The sequence below is a fragment of the Chanodichthys erythropterus genome, chromosome 17 (genome assembly GCF_024489055.1).
Source record: "Chanodichthys erythropterus isolate Z2021 chromosome 17, ASM2448905v1, whole genome shotgun sequence".
Lineage (NCBI taxonomy): Eukaryota > Metazoa > Chordata > Actinopteri > Cypriniformes > Xenocyprididae > Chanodichthys > Chanodichthys erythropterus.
In genome coordinates, this window is record NC_090237.1 from 34,418,846 (window position 1) to 34,444,858 (window position 26,013).

The 26,013-nt window shown below is 34.7% G+C and overlaps 1 protein-coding gene across 3 annotated transcripts in view; it reads right to left on the reverse strand.

Annotated features, from left to right (window-relative positions):
• The window catches only part of porb (P450 (cytochrome) oxidoreductase b), a 56,692-nt gene that overhangs the window by 17,472 nt on the left and 13,207 nt on the right, over positions 1-26,013 (reverse strand). Inside the window, exons 2-7 of one of the 3 annotated variants that reach the window (XM_067365903.1) lie at positions 21,862-21,936; positions 18,040-18,232; positions 6,699-6,747; positions 5,905-6,033; positions 5,599-5,748; positions 197-321 (exon numbers count right to left, since the gene is read on the reverse strand). In XM_067365903.1, the coding sequence (XP_067222004.1) occupies positions 197-321; positions 5,599-5,748; positions 5,905-6,033; positions 6,699-6,747; positions 18,040-18,215 (629 nt within the window). In that variant the 5' untranslated portion in view covers positions 18,216-18,232; positions 21,862-21,936. Of the gene's footprint in view, positions 1-196; positions 322-5,598; positions 5,749-5,904; positions 6,034-6,698; positions 6,748-9,324; positions 9,931-18,039; positions 18,233-21,861; positions 21,937-26,013 lie in introns of those variants that run through there. The other 2 variants (XM_067365905.1, XM_067365904.1) reach the window with 2 other exon arrangements.

Here is a 26,013-nt window from a genome sequence, read left to right on the forward strand (position 1 = left end):
TTTTGGCCGGGCAGTGCATTTCCCAAATTGGAAATAATCTGATGATGTAAAAACACTTGAAAAGTACAGTAACAGAGCAGAAATACTTTCATACTATCCACTTTTGGAGTCTCACTGATTGCTCACATTGATCTTGGTCAGTCACATTTTCAAAGAGAGCAATATAATCAGAAATGTGTTTAAATGTGTCACTCACTTTCCATCATCGTCTCCCATTCCCAGATCAAAGATCCTCTGCGCTCCCAGCTCAGCTAATCTCTTGTCCACATACTTTCCTGTGGCGTTATAGTGCTCATACGTCTTATTGCCCAGTGCAAACACCTTAAAAATAAGTTTTAGAAATGATTTATACAAATATATAATATATATACACGAATATAAACATTAATTGTTCTATGCTGTATATTCATTACATGCATGACTCCATTTACACCTGGTATTGAGATCACGTGACCAGTGCTAAATAAATACATGTGTCACTGTGGTTCAAAACCTCTTGAATTTAAACCACATATGGAACTAATCAGAAACACATATGATTACATTTCATTTGTAGTGTACGATAATCTGTTCCAGTCAGATTCCAATGCACTTTCTTCAGCTCATACTCGTGAACCCTGTTCACTGCCATTATAAAGCTCGGATGCATCAGGATATTTATTAATATTTCTCTGATTGTGTTCATCAGAAAGAAGAAAGTCATATACAGCTGGGATGGCTTGAGGGTGAGTAAAGCTTGGGGTAATAATCATTTGAAAGTGAACTAATCCTTTAAAGTAAACTTTTATCATGTTTCTTTAATGCCTTTAACCTTATATTTTATCTTAAAGGGTTAGTTAACCCAAAAATATCATTTATTACTCACCCTCATGTCGTTCTACACCCATAAGGCCTTCGTTCATCTTCGGAACACAAAATAAGTTATTTTTGATTAAATCTGATGGCTCAGTGAGGCCCAAGCAGCAACCTCCCCCTTTCTCTCGTGAAGCCAATGCGGAAGTAACTTAAACTGCGATTCATCGACTGGCCGCTAGGGACAGGCTCCAAAAGAGAGCAGAATCTCATAGAGTCCCATGTTAAATTGGCCAAGTTTATAGCAGAAAAAAACATGTTTACAAGTTGGTTCAAATTGTGGTTTTGGTCTATACTGCTATTTTTGCCCTTCATGACAACTCTGAGGGGGGTGAATTTTTTTATAACTTATCCATTTAAATTATATTAAGCCTTAACGTTCTGCATAATTAAGGGCGTGGTCACTTGAGTGACAGGTAGATTGCGCTGCTGTCTGTGAGCTGTCACTTTACCTCAGCTGCCGCTGAATTTGGCATCTCAGCCGTTTTTTTTTCTCGATTATTTTATACAATTATAAAATATGGCTTGCTGCATAATATTCGAGACTGATATGTGTCTGTGTAGATTTGCTCGCATGCGGAAGAAACAGAACACACTTTGTTGGATCGTGGCATTGGCTGAAAGTTTTGGTTATGAGATTTACTACAATGACAATGGCGGGAGGATATCAAAATCCGACAGCACTGCTTGGATATTATAACTAAAACTGCTGCACTATTTTGAAAAAATATATACTTTGGACACAGGCTCATTTGTTTGTTAGATACGATCGTATACAGTTTTACAACATAAAGGCTGTTCAGATTGCATCCTTTCTTGAAGAACGATGACAGAGAGCAGATCATTCAGAAGAAATGTGACATGTTTTTTGTTTTGCAATGGACACTCATATTTTACCCAAGTGCCACAGATTGGATTCATCTCGCGATCTCTATTTCATTATAAAGGTATGAAGTCCCGTTTGATTTTCCATGTTGTTATTTGCACACCCAACACTAACTACTGGTGTTGGAGGATCTATATCTTAAATAAACACCGTAGATTGACAGTAAACCTTTAGAACATTCTGATGATAAAACTTATCTTCATTAATATTTTATCTAAGATAGATAGATAGCTCCTTTGCCTGCTAACATGGTCATGTCAAGCTAAACGGGCGTGGTTTCAGCAACCCGTCATATCAGCTCAAACCACCTCCCTGCCTCTTTGCCCATTTTCAGTTATCCGGGAGTGACGTGCGGTGACGCGCAGCTAAGATGGCCGCGGCCTCATTTACGCGTCAAAACTGCTGTTCAGAACTCTATGGGTGACATCACGGACGCTACGTCCATATTTTTTTACAGTCTATGGTGAGGCCTCTACAGACAGACAGCAATGCCACTGAACTTCTCATGATCCAGAAAGGTACTCAAAACATATTTAAAACAGTTCATGTGAGTACAGTGGATCAATCTTAATATTATAAAATGACAAGAAAATTTATTGTGTGCCAAAAAAAACAAAATAATGACTTTTCAACGATATCTAGTGTTGGCCGATTTCAAAACACTGCTTCGAATCTTTTGTTTCGAATCAGTGATTCGGAGCGCCAAAGTCACGTGATTTTAGTAGTTTGGCATTTTGACACGCGATCCGAATCACTGATTCCAAACAAAAGATGTTTTGAGTACCTTTCTGGATCTTGAGAAGTTCAATGGCATTGCTGTCTATAGAGGCCTCATTGAGCCATCAGATTTCATCAAAAATAACTTATTTTGTGTTCCGAAGATGAATGAAGGCCTTATGGGTGTACAAGGACATGAGGTTGAGTAATAAATGACATAATATTTTTTATTTTTGGGTGAACTAACCATTTAAGAAAGGCTGCAATCTGACACACATCTGTCAGGACTATTTCACTCTGTGCTCATTGTGTACCCACATTTCAAGTGGGTATAATTTATAAGTGAAAAAGATGCTTTCTGAGCACAATTAACTCAGTTGATGCCGCTTTATATTTTGATTATTATATAATATATATTTGTTATATCCACTCACTGGTCTGAGTATTTCAGAACCTGCTGGGATTTTCACACACAACCATCTCTACGGTTTACAGAGAATGGTCTGAAAAAGATAAAATATCCAGTGATCGGCAGTTCTGCGGCTGAAAATGCCTTGTTGTTGCCAGATGTCCCAGAATGGCCAGAACATTTTCAGGATCAACCCTTTATCAGTGCTGGCTGATGAAGGGTTAATCCTGAAAATGTTTTGCACACTCTGCACTTTTCTGGCCTCTGGACAATAAATCCATGTGAGCTTTTTTGGCCCATTTTTCATGTGCAGATCTTATTTGTTTTTTATCTTTGAGCTACAGTGGCAATAAAAAGTATGTGAACCCCTTGCAGAATCTGTAAAAATTTGAATTATTTTAATAAAATAAGAGAGATCATACAAAATACATGCTATTTTTTGTTTAGTACTGTCCTGAGTAAGATATTTTACATAAAAGATGTTTGCATTTAGTTCACAAGACAAAAAAATAGCTGAATTTATTAAAATAACCCCATAAGTATGTGAACCATTGATTCTCAGTACTGTGTGTGGTTACCTGGATGATCCACGACTGTTTTTTTGTTTTGTGATGGTTGTTCATGAGTCCCTTGTTTGTTCTGAGCAGTTAAACTGAGCTCTGTTCATCAGAAAAATCCTCCAGCTCCTGCAGATTCTTCAGCTTTCAAGGATTCTTGCATATTTGAACCCTTTCCAGCAGTGACTGATTGATTTTGAGATCCTTCTTTTCACACTGAAGACAATCGAGAGACTCAAACAACTATTAAAAAAGGTTCAAACATTCACTGATGCTCCAGAAGGAAACACGGTGCATTAAGAGCAGAGGGGTGAAAACTTTTGAATTCAACTATCAAGGTAAATTGTACTTAATTTTTTTCCCGGGAAACATGCAAGTATCTTCTGTTGCTTCCAAAGGGCAGTACTAAATGTAAAACAACGATATTTAAAAAAAATAAAAAAAATTGTGACATCTTCATCCTGTTCAAAAGTTTTCAGACCGCAACTCTTAATGCTTTGTGTTTCCTTCTGGAGCATCAGTGAATGTTTGAACCTTTTTTTAATAGTTGAGTTTGAGCATCTCAATTGTCCTCAGTGTGAAAACACGGATCTCAAAATCATTCAGTCACTGCTGGAAAGGGTTCAAATATACAAAAATGCTTGAAAACTGAAGAATCTGCAGGAGCTGGAGGATTTTTCTGAAGAACAGAGCTCAGTTTAACTGTTTAGAACAAACAAGAGACTCATGAACAATCATCATAAAACATAAAAACAGTCGTGGATCATCAGGTAACCACACACAGTATTGAGAATCAATGATTCACATACTTATGAATGGGGTTATTTTAATAAATTCAGCAATTGTTTTGTCTTGTGAACTAAATGCAAACATCTTTTATGTAAAATATCTTACTCAGGACAGTACTAAACAAAAAATAACATGCATTTTGTATTATCTCTCTTATTTCATTAAAATTATTCACATTTTCACAGATTCTGCAAGTGGTTCACATACTTTTTCTTGCCACTGTATTTTTGGACTCCGTCAGAAGTTTATGTATTTAATTGATTTGGACTTGTGTCTGGCGCTATGCTTTTCCAGTCTCTCCAAATAATGCACTAAAAACATACATTCATTTAAATTTAATAAAAAGTATGGTCTGTTTCAAAAATATGGTGTTATTTTTCCCCTTTTTTGGAGCTTGACTGAGGTCTCCATGAATTAATGTCAAATGAAAAGAGCTAACTGAAAATTCCTATTTTTCAACACAGAAGTAAGCTATTTTCTGTGATTGTGCGACTTCTGATTTATTAGCTGCTATAGAGAAACTGGAGGAATAACAAAAAAGTGCAGTAAACAGTAAAACTTATTGTGCTACAAACCAAATTATGACAATACATTAAAAATAAGATGGTAAGAAATACTAGTTTGCAATACCAAGCAGCATAACAAGCTAAAAATAACAGGAGGTGGATGACATAGGAAGCCAAACACATTCAATTTACAAATAGTCATGCACACGTTAAAAATAAAGTGGATACAACAGAAAAATAACAGTATATGGGTTTGGAATGATATTAAGGAGAGTAAATGAAAGACTTTTCATTTTGGGTGAGCTACTTCTTTAAACTCACTTATGCAAAAGTTGCTCAGTCATATTTGTAGTTTGCACTTCTGCTAAATCTCCTGGCAAATATCTTTGCTCAGAGTTTTTTTAAACCAGTGATTATGCTGAGTCACTGAACTTTGCACTATTTCCGTGTAGCATACATAGAGTAAGCTGTCTAAGACTTTGGCTTGGAGAAGTATGAAACAGCATTCCCCAGAATCACTTCTGCTCTGATGCATTGTGTCATGGGACTTGTTTGTTCAAAAAGTGTTAGTACCTAAAGTAGTAGAAATAGAGCATACATAGAGTAAGCTGTCTAAGACTTTGGCTTGGAGAAGTATGACACAACATTCCTCAGAATCACTTCTGCTCTGATGCATTGTGTCATGGGACTTGTTTGTTCAAAAAGTGTTAGTACCTAAAATAGTAGAAACACATTGCTTTTGGTTTGTGTATAACAGAGTGCTTTGACAACTGCTTAAACTGAAAAGCTCTGAGCACACAACTAATAAACTGAACATGACAGGAGGAAGTCACGGTGTTTTTCCTTACTAAAATCCTGAAATTGGTATGATGACGAACTCACTGTATATTTAACTCCACTGAGGTCAGCATCGCCCTCCTGTAACCAATCATAGAAGTCTTGAGCATTATCAGTGGGGTCGCCCTCTCCATACGTGGCCATGCAGAAGATCGCTAAAGAGTTGTCAATCTCAGCCAGACGAGAGAGCTCACCCTGGAAAGAAAAAATGAGTGTGTGAACAAACACAAATGGGAAAAGGGAAAGAGCTTGTTGAGGATAAAGATGATTTTCATACCATAGATAAAAAAATGTTTGTGATTATGAAGTGCTAAATAAATCTAGCACTGACAGAGGGATCATATGTATTACCATGTCATATTCCTCTGGGTCCGCTGCCATCCCCTTCATGCCATAGCGATGAGCATCTTTTGCAAGTCTATTGGCAAACTCTTCAGCTGTGCCCGTCTGTGAGCCGTAAAACACGACAATGTTCTTGCCCTAGAAGATTATATTAAGTCATTAGTATTTCATCAGTATTTCAATGACTATTCCAAAAGATTCACCAAAGAAAACATTATGTTCTTGTATCATTATTTGTACTTCATTGACTTTTAAAAAGGAGTTATTTTTACATCCTGCAAAGTCAAAAAATCTAAACAGACTAACCCTCAGAGGATGTTTGGTGGAGAGCCAATAATCAGTTCAATTCAAAAACATTATCATGTTATCCCTTCATCTGTGCCTGTTAGTTTTCTTCCCTGGCCATAATATGTAAGCATTTTCTTCCATATTGTTGTTTTTTGAGATATCACACCTGATACTTTTAGTAATTTTCTATAAAGTGTAAGTAAAGTGATTATCAAACAATCTGTAACAGACAAAGCAGAAGTAGGTGTTGATTTCCTACCGCAGAGGCGTTCTTTCGTCGCACTATATGGGGACAAAATCTGAAATCTTTCAATAAAAGCTGTTTCGAGAAAGTTCTGAAACTTACCCAATATTTTTATAGTACAATGACCTCTTATTTGTCAAAAGATCAAAGAAAATTTGATTTCTCAATTCATGACCCCTTTAAAGATATGTTTGTCTGTCAATTTTGTCTGATCATTTTATTTTAAATATTTTAACAACTGTACTGGAGAAGAAGAAGGTAAAATTCTTACCGTTTTCTTCATTTTGTCAATAAAACTGGTGTCCCTTGTTGTTGAAGTCCTACAAAACACAGACAACCAGAAGTCATTCAGCAAAATGGATTACAAATAAGTATATTATAAATGACTATGTATATAAATAAAATAAGTAAAATAAGTAAATAAATCAAAGTAAATGAACAAATATTATTGAGGTTTCAAGCATTCCTGAAAACACTGAAACATGTGCCCAGAACCAACAGACCACATTGATCAGGGATTTATTGTCATTTAAACTGGAGCTTTAGGAAATATTTGGGGTGGGGGCCTATTCAAGACTCCGGACTACTTTCTGGATCTCATTACAGTGGCTAGCTAAGAATGGGGCCATGAAGCAATGGAAATCTGATTGGCCTCTTCAGTGTCCCAGGAAAAGCACTCGTCTAGAAAAGATTTGCTGCTAATTTGCACACCCATGTCATTAGTGAGATGCGCCAATATCCGAGCATGCAGCTACATCACTGTTCACATAGCATGTTTTATCATCATACAATTTGTTTTTATGTCAGACAGACAAAACTGAAATGGAAATTAAATTTGTTGGTCTTTTTTTCTTTTAATGTTGATGTTAAGGAAAAAATGCTATTTGTTTTACTGCAAATTTTCAGTTGAATGTTATTCTATAACTTACAGTAAGCAGTTTTAAAATTGTAAAATAAATCAAATGAATATATAAGACGAATGTAAAATATAAAATAATTAGTTAAATGTAATGTAAAAGAATTTAAAAAAAAATTATACAAAAGTTAAATAATTGTTGAAGAATAAATAATAATAAAACTAATAGTATATTAATATAAAAATAATAGTATTTTCAGAGTAATAAAATATATAATCATCACTCGATCATCTTATTCAACTTTCATCCACCTGACCTGTATTTACACTTATGCACCTTGACACTGAGATTCAAGAACAGAGCACTTTTTGAGAAGTTTATAATCTACATCCAAAACCCTTGCCTTCATCTTTCCATCAACACACACATTAAAGTTTCCCTATTATTGATTTTTGAAAATTACCTTTCATGTAGTGTGTAACATAGTTCTAAGAGAATGAAAACATCCTGCAAAGTTTTAAATCTGAAAGTGCACCGTATATAAAGTTATTGTCTCTTAAAAGAGTCGACTGGAGTAAAACGAATCCCAAGCCACTTCGTTGTGACATCACAACGAAACATGAGCATATTGCCCGCCCACGTATTGCGCACACAGACACCAGGGAAAACTTGAAACCGCTCAAACACTGGCAATATGTGAAGATAAAGTTCATCTTTACAACAACACTATAGCAGTATAGCCCGAATCTTGTGTTGCGTTCCCATCATTTTACGGACTTCTTCTTCAACCTAAATGCGTTCAAAGAGGGATTCGCAAGCCAGTTGTTATGGTTGTTATAGTTTATTTGGATCAGCTTCTTCCTCCTCAAATCACAACCTGCAAGTTTGATCAATAATGGTTGCCGTTATGTTCTCTGTAGCATGCACAATGCGTATTTAGTTGTGCGTGTTGTGTACGCTCCGCGCAGCTTGTAGGTCTTCGGCTAACCAGCTAACAGCAATATGTATTCGCTCGCAATTGTCTAGAATTGTGTCAAATGTTTGTCGTTATTATTACTTGGAGTGTACGTTGGTGTGCAACTGCAATGCTTTATTAATACGTTTCTGTGTAAGGCTAACGCATATACTATGACTGTCTGGGTTTTTATCACCGAGCTGTGGGCTGGATTCGCTAACGTAAACACAAAACAACTTATTTCCTCTCCGAGTCTTTATTTTTAGAACATGGGCACCATCATTATTATAATACAATGTAAGTGATGCAAGCACTGTATACTGTACTCTGTGTTAACGAGCAGAAGTCATCTGACCAATCACCGCAATCGTTGAGCGAATCGTTGAGCAAATAAGGTCAAAATAAATGTATATTATAAGACAATGAAAGTGTTTTTTGTCCTTACATGCATGTAAACCTGTTGTTGTAGAGTCCCAAAACAAAAACAGGAACCTTTCAAATGCCATAATAGGGGCACTTTAAAAACAATTGTTCAAGGGTTCAAGAGAGTGCAGTGAATGGAGAAACCGTGAGAGACTTTTCAGTGTGTAAAAACTCTGGGCTTGTGGCCAACTATTGCACAAGGATGTGAATAGTGTGACTTAATGAGTGAAAAGTACTGTTGAACTCAGTTTTAACTCCAGTGTTTTAAAGATACTAATGTCCATTCAACAAGACAATACTTGCTTTTGCAATTTCATTAATGCTAGAATCACCAGTACTTTTGGCCATCAAATTTGATATGGGATAAACTTATATCTATGGAGCAATGATGTCATGTTTTAAAAACAAAGCTTGAACAAGAAGTCATTGCTGTTTTATAATAAAGAAAAAATTGTTCTTTCAACCAAGCTGCTTTTTTTCCAAGACACAGCCTACATGCTCAGAACCAAGACTGAAATACGCTGCTCTATAGGGTAAGATGTGTAAAACACAGACAAAAACTCAAAGTTTTAAATGTTACATATGCATCCCTCTGGGTGTCATGTCGGCCAAACATTAAGGACTTCATGAGACCCAGAGAGATCATCACCGTAAACACTCACCTGTCTATTGCAACCAGCCGGTCCTCCGGTAAAGAAAACACACACCCCATGGTGATAAGAAGCACATCCAAGAAAGGTGACGGCAAGATAGACTCGTCGACAAACTATTAACTATAGCGCACACTGGAAAAACAAGGCACCGCCATGGGTAAGAAAGAACATCTGTTGTACATGCTGGCTTCCTGCTCACACCGACAGAGCGAGTCAGAGGCTGACGCCAACCCAAGAGCCACAATACAAGAGAGCTGATAAATAGAGTAAAAAAATCCCAATGAGGACCTGAAGGAGAGCTAGAATGTGATTGTATGTGAAGGAGTCGTTTCCAGAGTAAAGCAGCATTCCTGACAAAGTTGGAGCTTGTGAGAGGCTTTTACACCGTCCCTCCTCCATCAGGAAGGTCTGCAGACGGAGACAGCTAATGACACTGTGAAGCATCATGTCAACAGGGTTCAGTGCTCATATTCTGCAGCTGAGACAGGATATATTCACTATTGTCGTGCACCAGCAACATCTGGACACCACAAAGCAGGACTCTTTGATGAAATCCCATGCATAAGCAGCAAATCTGAAGCATGCAGACATGCCAAAACTCATGTAAACAAAACGAGAACTTGAGAAAGGTCCGTTGGTTTCTTATTGTTCTTCACCCTCTCATCAACCCAGAGAAAAAGACACACACAATCAGCAAATGCCAGAACAATCCTGTAGCCGTAGCAACAGTTTTGAAAATGACAGTCGTTGGTTTTGAAGACAGCAAATGTCTGCGGTGCGGTCCGCCCCTCCTTCCAGAGAGCAGGATCGCCATGGCAACCACATCCTATCATAAAAGGATCCTCCTGTGACAGGCCAGGCACTGAGAGCAGCGAGACAAATTGGAAATGGTTTCCACATAAATGGGAGAGAGAGAAAAAAATAGGGTGAACATAATGGAGGGCTTGTGTTCTGCCTCAACTTTCCACCTTTGGAAAGCTCAGAGAAACACTTGGCTGGCCTTGCTAAATACAATCTCCATTGACATATGGCTCTGAAAAGATATATACTTTCATAAGCACAACATTAAGTAATATAACAGAGACAGACAGAGAGAGAGGCCATTCCTTACAGACCCCATTACAATGAAAACAGTTCTTAATATGGTAATTCCATAGAAAACTAGACTTGTTCTAAAATTGTTTGTGCTGAATCATTTTAAAATATTTATGGCAGTGAATTTTTTTCCATAAACAACTGAGTGACTGTGTACTGTGTAGGCGAAACATCGCTAATTTCTTCTTTGAACGAGCATCTGCTCAACCCATCTTTCCTCATATTTTTCCCAATGGGACTGAAGCACTTCACAAAAAGTTAAAATTTCAGTCATGTGAAGCGAAGCCTTGCAGAAAAAAAAAAAACATGATATGTCTCCTTTGAGTAATTCTGGGACTTGATTCGAAAAAATACTCAAAGCATGTATATTTATTGTATTATTATTGCATAAAAGATTGTTTGATTTTTGACAACAGTAAAAAATAAAATGATATCCTTTATCTGACTGATGTTATTTATTGTTTATTGTAAATGACACTATCAATTTAATTGAACATCATGAACAATCATGAACAATGAAATATATTTTCCTAATTTTTTATCATTGTCAGTTCAAGTTTTAGTATTTGTAGTGAAACTATTGCCGGACAGATTTACTAACAGCTTGCACTAGCGCAAACCCTCTTTTGGTGTTAAAAAACTAGTCAGGACTTACTAAACAAACGCAGTGACAAATTATCGATGAAAAAGTGTGGGCACAGTTCATTTTACTCACTGCATATTAGGGGTGCAACGGCTCAATTTTCTCATGGTTCGGTTTTTATCACAGTTTTAGGGTCATGGTTTTGGTACACTTCGGAATGTGCTATGTTCAGGGAAAAAAGGACTACTGTCAAATAAAAAGAAATAAAATAAGATTAAAAAAAAACTACAAGCAACAGCACAAATAAATACAGTGGAGCAATACAAAATACAAATAAAATAAACAATGCTTTTCAGGTTTTTCAGGTATCCAACAGTAGTTTTCAGGTACAGAAATTGAATAAAGTAGCTAATCAAATAAAACAACAATGCATATTATCTTCACTGTATAAATTAAACATGAATCATTATTTATTATTAATTAAGCTACACAAGCTATTCAGTCAAACGCAGTGAGTGAATTCCATGTCTTTAGTTGTTTGATTAACATTAAAAACACAGATAGCAGAAATATTAGGCTGCTCTCACTTTAAGACAATGCACGGATACAGTACACTGATACTAAATACATGCGTTCGTTCTTTCTCCAGTGTTTAAGCTCACTTAAGACATAACTTACTATGTTTGTTAGAATACTCGCCAAGACGGGCATGTTGACATAATTTTTGTGTAAATTTGTCCGTTCAAGTGCAAGACTTTGAAGAGAACTCAATATTTAAACGCTGTGCACGCGCTTCCCGTGCACGCTTCGGATATGTGCAAAAATCTTCTCAGTTCTCACTAGGGCTGGGCGATATATCGAATGCTTTTGTCACGCGCATTTCGTCAGTAAAGCCAGTTCCCTGATAACCGCTAAATCGCCATCACCTGCTTTCAAATGGAGCGCCATTTAATAGACAGAGCCGTAGTTCACTGACAAGCCACGCAATATCACGTTCAATATCGACGGCGATTCATATCGATATTGAACGCGATATTGCAGCGTTGGTCTGGTTTCACACTCAAATTGATTCTATCGAACCCTGGTGCGTTTACGTTCATCTTATGTCATCATAGACGTGCACGGTGCACGATAGAAAACAGAACGCGGTCAGTAAATTGTGTTCTTTATTAATTTGGAGCTATTATGTGCAGCAGAGTAAACAACATTTGGGTTTCCAGCATTGCATGTAGACGGTTTTCTGCTGCTTGCAAACAGACTATTTTGAGGAGACAACTGATTACCATTCATTTGCCGCTCTGATTTCACTCACAAATGGCGGATACACTGCAGGCTCACTCCTGCTCGAAATCATCAATCCATTTTATGCTTGATGTGTGGCGATAAATGAAGTAGGAGGAGGAACCGCAGAGAACAGAGAGCAGATTTTCTTAACTCGTGTTCATTTATTTGGAATGCCAGAGAAAGATGTTATTCGAACATATTATTTGCCAAGCAACATTATATTTTTAATTTGCTGTGCCTGTGTTGTTAATATATTACTCGCACCTGATTTGCAATTCTACATTAATTTGCGCTGCTCTTGGTAGATTGCGTTGGTCATTATGGAAATGAGCTGCTACGTCTGTGTTCTTTAACTTTTAGCAATACAAACTAGTTAGGGCCCGAGCACCAATGGTGTGAGGACCTTATTGTAATTGCTAGGTCAATTATTCTTCTTCTCCAAAATGAATCGCATTTTTGAGGGCCTAAACATGCTCAAAAACTCATGAAACTTTGCACGCCTCAGAAGTGGTGAAAATTTACATCTGATATGGGTTTAAGATTTGGGTGTGGCAAAATGGCTCGATAGTGCCACCTACAAAATTTCAATTAAGTGCCCTTTTTCACATACAAGTATGAAATTTGGTAGACACATGCAGTGTTCATTTCGTTGATGAATAATTTGTCATAATTTTCTTCAACAACATTTTTTCACAGACGAAAACGAGACGATGACTAAATAAAAATGTTTTTTGAATGACTAAAACTATGACTAAAATCTACTCTAATTTTCGTCAACGAATAAAAAAGAGACGAAAATTATGGAGAGGGACAATTTGGGAAGATATCCAGTCAGGACTGCTGTCCTGTGTGGAAGATGAGCACATTTGAAGTGTAACGTGCTGATCTAACCGTGGGAAAAAGCAGTGCTGTTGCGTTCTCTAAAGGCTCGCCCAGCAGCACTTCAGACTGCGTCACAATTAATGCATAGCGCACATTTATGCCAAGTGATTGCTTATAAGCTAATGTTGATGAATTATGACAATGTTTACTACACGATGTTTATATGGTAGTATGTTTTAGACGGTTGTAAGAATGCATGTTTTATCTCCCTCATCTGAATGAGCAGCCTGCTACTGCTACAGTGCAGACTGTAGACATTTCAAAATAAGAGTCACTGTGTATTTCGGGATGGTTTATAATTTTTTTTTTTTTCCTGGTCATTATTGTCATTTTGTTTAGACAATAAACTGTATTTAATTTAATTTAATTTAATTTAATTTAATTTAATTTAATTTAATTTAATTTAATTTAATTTAATTTAATTTAATTTAATTTAATTTATAGTAAACGACTGTATCTTCTGTCACAGCAAGGAAAGACTAAGAACATTATTTGACACATTATTCTATATATTTTACAGGTATAAGGGTTATTATAATTAACTAATTCTAAAAACATAAAAAATTTTCATTACTTGAAATAAACGTTAACTGAAATAAAATAAATATATAACAATGTGAACTTATTTTATTTAATCTAGTTTCCAAGCTGTAGCTTAACCTGATAAAATTAAAATTACAATGAAAGCAGAAAAACTAAAAAAAAAAAATCAAATTTTAAACAAAACTATAATAGTACATCAATGATAAGTGTGTCAATCCCTGACAAGTACTGAATTGAGCTCTCTTTCGTGTGTTTTTGCACTTGAACAGTCAAAAACGGGCCGCTTAAAGTACAAGTAAAGTACAGTTAGTTGTCTTAAGTGAACAAACAGTTTAGGGGTATATCAGATGCATATCAGTGTATTGGATCTGTGTTTTGTTCGAGAAATGCTTACTTAATGCATTGCAATTTAACTAAATTAGATTTTAGTTGACTAAATCTACTGATCTTATGATATATACTGCTGGTAGCAGGAAGTGTGGCAAATACAAATTACTGATGTTGTCCTATTATATTTATATAATTAAATGCATATTGCCCACCGTGTTCTGTTTTCCTAAAGCAACCGGGTGGTGGTTGCATGGGAGCGAGGGCCCTTTCTTCGCTGCTTGCAGCTTTAATTCAGAATTGATTCTTGGAATTGATTCCGAATTTTGAAATCAACAGAATCAATCAAACTGCACCTTTAACAGCTGACTGCATGACTTTTGTTTAATAAAATAAAAGAGTACTTTTGCACATTTTTAAACAAAAAAAATCCATGTTTCCTCTACAGACACAGATGTAAATACAGTTTTGCCACTAAAAGATAAAATCTGTGAAACAGTAACATAAGGGGCTGGACTGATGAGTGCGGATACTGGAAGACAATAACAAACCATTATTAGTTTGATTTATAGGGTCATTCATTACACATTTTCATATGTATGTGGTGTGCTATAGGGACAAAGGCACACTCAGCCAACTTTGTAAATGGTTACAGGGAACTGGGTATCATAAATGATACGTAATCATGACACACCAACCTCAGTTTATAATCATTAATCGGGTGTGATAAAACAAACAATTATGTCATGTTATTCTGATGCATGTTTCATGATTTAAAGGGGAGCGCACAAGCCTACTGCATGTATAAGCACAATACTTCAGTCTGACCACCTTTTTATTAAAGAATGCAAGAACAGAATACAAACATCACATTAAAGAGCATTAGAATTAGAGATAGAATAGACAAGCATTAGAATTAGAATAGACAAGGTTATGCATCACATCAAACATTAAATATGAGTAAAACTTTACAAATCAACCCCTTAGCATTCCTACAGTGAATGAAATAATAATGTTTGAATTGCTTTCATGCACTTTACCCTGAATACAATCATCAAGTATTATATCAAAATGAAGATGTTCAAATAAAGCAATATTTCCAAATATTCAAAAATAACTAGTCTTAAATTAGACATATTTTCCTAGTTTGAGTGCAGTGATTGGATAGCATTATATTGTAGACATAAAATGAACATTAATCATAATAAACCTGAAACAAAAAACAAAAACAAAAAAACATTACAAATAAAATTAAAACAATGTATTGTGATTATTTCTCTAGAAGTAACTTGAGCAGTTCCTCATTTATGACTGTGGCAACACCGACAGCGCTGACAATTGGCTCACTCAGATAATGATGCACATTAAAATTGAAAATTAATATTAACCTTTATTTATCCAGGCAAGTCACTTAAGAACAAGTTCTTATTTTCAACAATTTCACTAATTTTTTGAAGCACAATTTTATGGCATATATGTGCAATTCATTGCAAATCAATGATAATTAAGAGATGGAAAATGTTACCCACAAGTCTGTTGTGTCAATTTGACATTTACATTAACATGAAAAATGTAAAAATAATTTTTAATATTTAACATTAAAAAATAATGTATGAATAATTAAGAAAACAGTACAGTAAATGTTTATCTTACATTTACTTAAAAAAATCATTAAAGATTTCTGAGCAAAAAGAGACTTGATAAAAAAAGTATGAATTATCAATCAGAGGACAGAAGGCATGAAGTAGATTGTGTAAAACAAGTTTTTCAGCAAGGTTTTGGTTGTATTGATAATTTATAGGGCCTAGAAATTAGCATATTAAATATTATACAGCACTATACAATATATTCATAAATAGGCATTATACTTATTGTTTAACAGAATTTTAAAAGAATGTTTAGTTTAAGTTATGAGAGAATAATATTTTAAAAAAAATCTGGCTATAATGTTGTTATACGCATTGTCAAACAAGCATTCTGTTTTCAATTGATTTATACCCCCAAACAGGCAACGTGACCTGGGAGATACAAACATTTACAGATGAATTATGAAAAATATAAATATTAAATTCATAAAATTTCAACATAAATGTAATTAGCTAACACTGAACAACAACTTTTTATACATGTAAGTCCCCTCCAAATATTGTAAAAATGTATCAACTTTTATCAGAAGGTTAGTAGATTTCCCACTACAGGTGGTCATGTTGTTTTTAAATGCTGCCCGTAAGTTAACCAAAAAAAAAAAATTATGAACAAAGTCAATATATCAAAATATTCACAACAAACAAACACCTTTTCAACATGAAACCAAGAAATGAGACCCAAATTTTCCCTCCCTCACCCCAGATCACGTTGCCCGCTTTAGGATTAAATACCGCGATATAGCAAAATCTCTAACGATAGACATTTTATACCTTGGTAACGATAGTATATATTGTCATACCACCTAGCCCTCTGACATTTCAAATAATGACTTTATATAAGGAAAGCAGAAACACTTTAGTGTTTTCCCAGTCCACCAGTCACTAACACCCATTTCTTCTGAGGCAACGAGTGACAATGAATGGGCAATTTGTTTTGAAAGACCTGCTCTTCTCCAACGCTACATGCTTTAATGTAAACAAAAATGGCCACGCATAGTTACTTGCCAATCTTAGATGAAAAAGGATGATCATTATAAAAGTATTAAAATCACATGATATGTTTATTAAAGTGTATTTAAGAAACAAAATATCAGATTAAAATAAAATAACATTTCCAAATTAGTAATGTTTTCATCATTTTTTCCTCCAGTGAGAAGTGATGTCTAGTCCTCACTATAATGTGTTTAGTAGGTCTGGTATACTACTATAAAATGGTGTTAGCTGCATATTTTATTTAAACTTTTAATTTATGATTTTGATTTACATACAGCCTTTTTCCATTGGTGACAAGTGTGAATCCTTTGCAGAGATACAAATGTTTGCTACTATTCAGTTATGTCATTATTGGGCTGAATTATAATATGAAATATTAGGCTATTATTTGCTGAACCATTTATGGAATTTATTTATATGTTTGTTTGTTTTTTTTAATTCAAGTAACATTTTCTTTCCCAACACTATTCCTGTCTCTTAAGCCAGGTGATGTATGGGATAGAGATAAATGAAGCACAAAATGTGTCCTTCAACTATGAGGAAGTTACAGCTGCAGTTCATTATCTCTCTTTATAAGCTCAGGAGTGACTATAATGTCTGGCATTGAATAAGACCTTTACCAATGACATTTCTCAAGGCTAAGCAAGCAATAAACATTCCATGCAACTCTTGCGTCAGCAGTATGAAGTACGGCATAAGAAAACACAAATGTTTCCAGGAGGACTGTAGCTTTTTAGCAGGAAGTACAATGATAACGGCATTTCAGCTGTCAATTTAATTTCTTATTCTTTTTTTTTTTCTAGAAAAAATAAGCACATTTCTCCTAAAATTCTCATTAATGTAACACCAAATTTCAAAGTGACAAGTTACTAACAGCAAGCAATTTGCCCATCCACACTGAGCCCAAAACTGCTGAGTGAGGTGACAGAATGACAGAAGATATAACAGGAGATCTTTGTGTTTAATATCCTGTTTTGTGGAGAAGGACTTTGGACCAATCACATTTCATAGTCAGCAAAAAAAAAAAAAAAAACGTTAATTTGTGAGAGTGAAATTAATAAATTGCATAAATTGGTACAACACACACTACCATGATGTATCCTAATAGTTGCACTTTAAAATTTAAATAATTCTCAGCTTTACAATAAAAAAAGTATAATTATCTTAAAAAGAAGCTTCATTACCTTTATTAATTTTGAGGTCAAATATGACCCAACAATTTCTGGACAGTTCATGACTTGCTTTTAAAAAAAAAAAAAAGATATCCAAGACTTTATAACAAGTGAAGATTTTTCCAGTTTTGCATTCTACCATTCTCCACTCTTTATCTTGAGAAACGTGACTTATTTGATAAACATGTCAGGTACTTACGCAGTCTCTAGCTTTTTAAACTCTGGAATGGGTTCAGTTTTTTTGCGGAATATCAGCCAGTAGATGAGCAGGCCAGCGATGAGAGAGAAGAGGAAGAGGTCCAGGTTACTGAAGAAGGGCTCGTCCTCATTCATCAGTTCCGGCTGAGTGGAGGGATCGGGCTGTGTGTCTGCCATTGTTACGAGGAGCACAGCTGCATTAAGAGAAAAGAGAAAACATACACTCTTGTTACAGTGATGAAAATGTTGTGATTTTCTAAAAAGGCAATTTCGGCAAATTCAATAACATCTGTAAGTCTCTTCTATGTTAGGTGTAATCTGCATGGCGTAAAAGCACATTTAGTAACCTTGCAATAAAAACCAAGGTATGCACTAGTCTTGCCACAATATCATGACATTCATACTGGTATGGTATCCATGTTCTAAAAATCAAAACTGAATTAAAATTCAAACTGAAAAATAAAGACAATTAAATAAATAATTAAACACTTAAAGGATTAGTAATCCAAAAATATAGAAAACATGTGCAGTGAGGTGTCAGAGTAGTGCCTGTGTGAAAGGAGCGATGACCTCTACTTGGGTCTTTAAACAACAACAACAACAAAAAACAGTATTCAGTCATAAGACTTGCAAAACATCCATAGAACGCCTGTAATTTTTCCATCTGTTTCAAGCCACAAATATTTATCACCTCTCAAATGAAGGAAAACAAAGACATGTGAACAAACTGAAAGTTTTGGGCTCCATACAGCACCAGCACAAAAAAAATTGGGACATTCTTTAACACTTAATGTGAAAAACGCTCAATGTGCCCTAATGTACTAAGACAGACCTTAAAAGATCAAATTCAATATACACCTTATTGTATTGTCATGAAGTTCACAGTTGTCATGAAGGGCAAAATTAGCAGTATAGACCAAAACCACAATTTCCACCAGGCTGTAAAATTAGATATTTTAACTCAATGAGGTAAAATTAGGTATGGGACTCAATGAGATTCTGCTCTCTTTTGCAGCCTGTCCCTAGCGGCCAGTCGATGAATTGCAGTTTAAGTCACTTCCGTATTGGCTTCACGAGAAACTGGGGGAGGTTGCCGCTTGGTGACTACACATTATTTATGACTAGGACTGCACAATATTGGAAAAAAACTGACATTGCGATATATTGCGATATGAAAGAAAATCACCTGATAACTTGAAATGGCTCAATTTGGAAGGAATTAATCATTCTAGCATGATTGGGGTGATTTTGTAGGTGAGTGAATATGCATAGAAAACAATAAAACAAATTACAAGCATATATAACAAAGACACAAACATATTGTAAAATAATATATAGTGTAAATAGTACATAGTATCACTGTATAAATAAACATATTAAAACTAATTAAAAGTAATTTTTCTCTTTGACTTCTGTTGTTTGATTAACATTCATGACACAGAAAGCAGCAGGGGCTTCTGTCACTTTAAGACCGAATGAGCGGTGCAGATCCAAAATACTATTACATATCTGGTCTTGTGAATATTCTACTTAAATGTTACTTAACTTAATGTCAAAACAAAATGATCCAAATAAGCCACATCAGAAATTAAATTTGTATACAACCTTCTTTTATCACCCGATAGCAAACAACACTACTATTATCTCACAGCTTTGCTTACAAACATTGCCATGTTCAGCCTACAAAGTCCATATCACCACTATAGCAACTGGGTTTCTATATCAACCCATCATTGCAGTAATATTAAGAGCTTGCAGCAGTTGCTCCCTGAGACATATATTATATCAGTCACTGTCATCTGAGGGAAAGGTAAAAGTCTCTAATACAGGAACTTGCTGTGATCTGTGAAGATCCAAGTGGTTCTGGCAAAACCGCACTTTCGTATTCTTCAAAAAGCTTACGCTGTATGTCCTACGCCTTCCCTATTCTACTTAAGGAAAAAATGTAACTGTCGCTGCGTTCGTTCCGTAAGTAGAATAGGGAAGGCGTAGGACATACAGCGTAAGCTTTTTGAAGAATACGAAAGTGTGGTTTTGCCGGAACCTCTTGGAAGGCGATCATTTGTTTATATAAAGCATATACATTTACATTTTTTTTCGAAAATGACAGATCATTTTGCTAGATAAGACCCTTATTCCTGGTATTTCTGGTATCGTTTAAAGCTGCACTGAAACTGTAATTTTGATCTTCAACTGTTTGAAGGCCAGTGAAGTCCACTATAAGGAGAATAATCCTGGAATGTTTTCATCAAAAACCTTAATTTCTTTTCGACTGAAGAAAGGAGAACATGGACATCTTGGATGACATGGGGGTGAGTAAATTATCAGGAAAATTGTATTTGAAAGTGAACCAATCCTTTAAGACTTAAGACTTAAAAAGTCAAAATTCTGACATATTAAATCAAAATTAGTACATAAAATGTCACAATTATGATTAAAAAGCAATTTTTTTACTTCTCATAATTATGACTTAGTATGTCATAAATAAAAAAAAATTATGTCATATTTAGGACTTGACTTAGAGCATTATTTTATTTTTATTTTTTTTATGGGTGGAAATGGTCTTCCATAGACCTGCACGTTTTGTTCTACAACATAAATTAATTTTTTTTTCTTACAAAATACAGCAGCCAGCTTCAAAATTCACGTTTGACTTTGAGGAATGACACATATAACTGATGTTGTAGAGCAAAATGTAGTCACTTTATGTAACTAAAGACGTTTAATTAAACCTATGCAATTCTGAACATCTAAAAGAAATTCCAGAGGGAACCCATGGCTCGAAAATTCTAATTCTCTTTCAGATTTTAAGACTACAAATTGAGGAAAAAACAAAAACATTGAGATTAATAAGAAAGCAGGTATTTTGTGGCTTAACTGTGTTAAACATAATGTATTAGTGAACATAATTCATGCTCCCATCATGAAAAAGGAAAAAGAGAATGTGCATTTGACAAATCTGTCAAATCACGTGTTTGGAAAACCTGCTTTGTCAGCAACAGACACAGAACATGAACCAGCTCAAGATACCAATATCGCAGTCGACAAGCTTTATTGCTTAAACTGACATCTTTCAGCAGACCAACCAATTAATAGTGAGAGAAATGAATGGAGTCAACATGCAAATGATCTCTAGAAGAAAAAAAGTGCAGTGCACCAAACATCTTTGCAATCTACAATTGTACAAAACGAGGTTCTAACTCAGTTTAAGATTTTCATTGCATATAATTTTTTTGTACACATAATTACTTTTTAAACGTAAAATCGCAAGTTAATTCATGAACTGTGTGTACTGCACTTAATATTCACACTTTTTATTATTTAAAACAAGAAGTTCACATTATGTATCATCAACATTATGTGAATCCATGAGGCCAAATTATTAGCACGGTTAATGACTATTAGTTATATTGTACTTTCTCAACAATGTAAAAAAAAAAAAAACCTACTTATTAAATTACTAAATCACAGAGTATAATTTGTAAACGTAAAAGAAAAAGCATTTGTGGGAATCAATGAGTATATTCTAAAATGTTGAGCAAACGTGGGAACACTGTAGAATGAAGTCTGAAGTGAAACCCATTATATATATTATATATATGTAGTGTGAGGTCTTTTTGATTGTTTACATATTGTTTCTATAAAACTGAACAACAAACTGGGAACTAAAGAAACAATACTAATCCACTGGAAATCTTCAGCGGCATCTAAATGCTGACATTATCACTGTCACTTAATATCTAATCAATTTAAGTTGACTACTATATTGATACAAACTTTAAGAGATAGTTTTAAATCATGTAAGTTTGAGAAAAGTTCTTACCTGCTCTCTTCAGCACTGACAAGCGACTCTCACGATGCGGAAAACTGATGTCACTCCTCCGTCATACACGCTCGACTAGTCCATTCCAATGAGGGGGTGGGGGGGAAGTGAAATATTTGTAAATAAATGTTTTTTTTTTTTTTCTGGTTAAATAGAATCATATGTATATGTAGTATTTCTTTTTCGTAGTTTCAAATATGTAGTAGTGTGTCCTTATTTCGCGTTGTGGTAGTATAATACAGTGTTGTACTTCAATCTATATCCACCTGTTGATGCAGTGGACGCTTCTAAAAGATGTTTTGTAATGTTGCACATGCAACGTGAAATAATCAATTTCAAAGTGCAGCGGGTTAAGGGTGATGGTTATGTAATCAATAGGATGGTGCAACAAGTCTTCACGTCCCTGAATCCGCAGTAACCTTCCTCCGTCATGGGGTTACAAAAATATAACCAGGTGAAACAATCCATGTTTCCATGTTTCCTATAAATAAGCCTAATTTTTTTGTCATGAAATTAGAAAATACATTTGTTTAATTGCAAAAGTGAAATCTGGAATTTTATCTATTGGGTCACCAAAATATATTTGTATTAACTGAAATGTCTCCTTTAATAATGTTTAAAAACATGACATACATTTTATCTTCATATTAGAAATGATTTTTTTTTTTTTTTTTTTTTGTTGACAACACCTATTTTGTCATGTCCCTCAAGGCCTTCTATGAAAGTGTACTTTGGATATGAATGATAAAATGAGACAAAAGTCCATTCATTTAGCCATTCCCATAAATATCCATCTGTGCTTTTTTGCTGGTAATGTTTTTTTGTAAATTCATGATTATTCATTAAAATCACATAATTTAGTTACGTACCTCAGTAACCCCTAAACCCTAAACTCACCCTATAAAAATAATGAACTGATACTTATGTGACATCATTAATAGGAATTGACATCATAGAAGTCTTCTGAACAGACACAGGCAAGTTACCACCTTCTTTAATAATTATAACTAAATTATTTTGTGAAATTGTGTTAGTCAAGCTTAATGACTCAACACCGTTACATCAATTACAGATAGAAAACTATTACTTGTGAAAATTATCTTTGTTATTTCAACATTATTCATGATTTCTTAATATCATGCATGTCATGCCCTCTCCATTTATTCACTAGATTTAGAGCAGTGGCCAATTTGGGCAAAAAAATCACAACCCCGTCACACCTACATTTGTATTGTTATTATATATATATATATATATATATATATATATATATATATATATATATATATATATATATATATATATATATATATATATATATATATATATATATATATATATATTTTTTTTTTTTTTTTTTTTTTTTTTTTTGTTAAGTTTATGAAAAAGTAATTTAAAGTTAGTTGAATTCTGTCTGAAATGTTCAGTGCAATCATAAGAACACTGATTTTAGTTAAGTTAAGCCTTTGATAAAAAATGATAAGGTTGCTGTCACAAAAAGTGCCCATTTCAGGCTTTAGTATTAGAAAAAGTGTGAGATTTGATTTAACTTTTATATTTGCAATTACTGAATTAGTGTGAGGGACATCTGATTAATAGGAAAATGTTGATTTTATCACAAGTACATTTTATAATAATATTCAGAGAGCTCCCATTAGTGTCCATAACTTAAAAGAATGACCAATAATAATAGGGATTTGATGCCTGAGATGGGAAAATATGTTTTTTTCTGGAAGTTAAATGTCATTAATGTTGTGGGGTGTTCAGAAACGTAATACATTTTGGTAAAAAATGTAAAAACGTTTAAGTCCAAATCATACCGGTTTCGTGGAATGACTCACATGCCCACCTGTGTTCCAAAAAGCCAACTTTTAATGTAAATTATTCACATTTTTATTAAATAAACTTTTGATTAGTCAGTCTAATTATTAATTATATATACATATACATAAGTATTTATTATGTCTATAGTCCCACCAAAAACGCACATTCCTACATAAATTCATACCACGTAGCCTAGCAACACACAAACAATGCAGAGCGTGCCGGTAGTAGCCTAAATTACTATCAGTATGTTTCTCAACACGGAAACATAAAATTGCCAGTGAAAACCGTAAGTTTAACCCTGCCTGGACTGACAAATACTTGTATTTTACCACCACATCCAAATGCCAAACTGATGTGTTTAAGTTGTAATGAATCTATATTTTGTTTCAAAAAGAAACAATGTTATTTCTAATAAACTACTACTGTGCACTATTTTGTTTTATGCACTTTGTGATCAGATAGGTCAGATATGTAGCCTATGTCAGTTTTTTTTTCTTTTGTAAGTGGAAAAAATAGATGCTACCTCAGATTCTGTTAATTTAGCTCTTTTGTTGTTTTTATGCACCTTTTGCTGTGCAAACTGACCAAAGTTAAAAGAGAAACAATGAATAAACCTTATGTTTTCAATAAATTTGTTTGTGTTGCTTTTAAAATTTGTCATTACGAGCTGCTTCGCCACTAAAATGACTCGCCCAGCTAACCTTCTTGGTTTGAAAAACTGAATTTGTAATTGAATAGCCCTGATCTAAACCTTTTATCCATACGTTTCTTTAATCTTTACGTGATCCCTTTAAGCTGTTATAGGGATAGTTCTACCCCCACATTGTCAATCCAAACCCTTAAGTCTTTCTTTAATTTTTGCAATACAAATTAAAATATTTTTAATGACATCTGAGAGGTCTAAGAGTGTGTCTGCCTCCTTAACAATGCTAGGAAGGCTGTTCCAGAGTTCTGGTGCTAAATAGGAAAAGGATCCTCTCAGATTTCATTAAAATATATTTTATTTTGTGTTTCAAAGATTAATCAAAAAGTCGTATGGGATTAGGAGGGCATGAGGGTGAGTAAATGATGAGTAAAAGAAGTCTACTTCTCTCTGATACTGGGTCTAAGTGGTAATGTGATTTGTGTGAAATCTGCATAAGGACGTTTTCAAAATCATGAATCATCACTAACTTTAGTACTAAAATGTATTCTAAATTTAAGAAAAAAAAAAAAAAAAGAACTACCGAAACAGCATGTGTTAAAATGTATAATTAAACAAATGTGACTTGACTTATGTCATTTCAGTTTTTTTCTTTTTAATAGATTTTGCATGGTTATCACTAACTGTTTTTTGCTTTGTCATTATGAGGCATGGAGTGTAGCTTAATGTGAAAAAAAGTATTATATTAAATGCATTTTAGCATTACGCTGCAAATGTCAGTTACGTAATTTCTGTGTCTGTGCCACAGACTTTTCATTTTCATGTGATTCTATACAATTCCTGTTTTCCTTGCCATAGTGTTTGATTTTTCACCCATGTCCTGGTAATTTGCTCATTATCTCTGTATACTTTGTCAGTTTCTTCAGTCCTTTGTGATATGGTCCATTGGATTACTTTGGTTTAGATGTTGACATTTTCTCTTCAATAAAGCTGCAGTTAAATCTAAACTTCTCCTCCTTGCAAAGCCTGACAGAATGAGCGACCTCTAATGGATTTAGCAGCAATTCTCCTCACCCAGGGGGATCGCTCCCTCAAGTTTTTAGACCTGGCTAATTTTGTACATTACCCAGACGTGTCCCTCTGTGCTTTCTTTTATGCAGACTCAATACACGGACAAAGCCTGGAGATGGTCCTTGAGGGACCTTCTGTGTTTACATAAGGGTACTTCAAATATGCAGTGTTCCCATGTCTGGTGGTCCCAGAGGTTCCAAGCCCAGTGGTTCGAAAACCTGACGTGAGCTCAGTCGTCCCTGTTGTCAAGGCCAAGGAGGCTACCATGGCCACAAGTACCGTTTTCCTTTCCTTCGTCACAATCATAGAAGCCCTGGCCCTTCCTCTGGTTTTGTCCAGCAAGAAAGACTCTCTGGTTTCACACAGTAGTTCCTCCTACTCTAGTTCTGTCGGTTCTGTCATCAGCTCCACCAGTTCCATTTTGGCGCTGTTCAACTCCGCCAGCTCCACCATGGTCCCTAGTAAAGATCAACCGATAATCGGTTTTACTGATATTTTTTCTGATATTTAAGCATTTTTCTATAGTCGGATATGGGTTTTACTATATCGGATCCTCCATTAAATGGCACCATGTTGTGGGTATATTGAGAGTTGCGTATAAGTCCGCCATT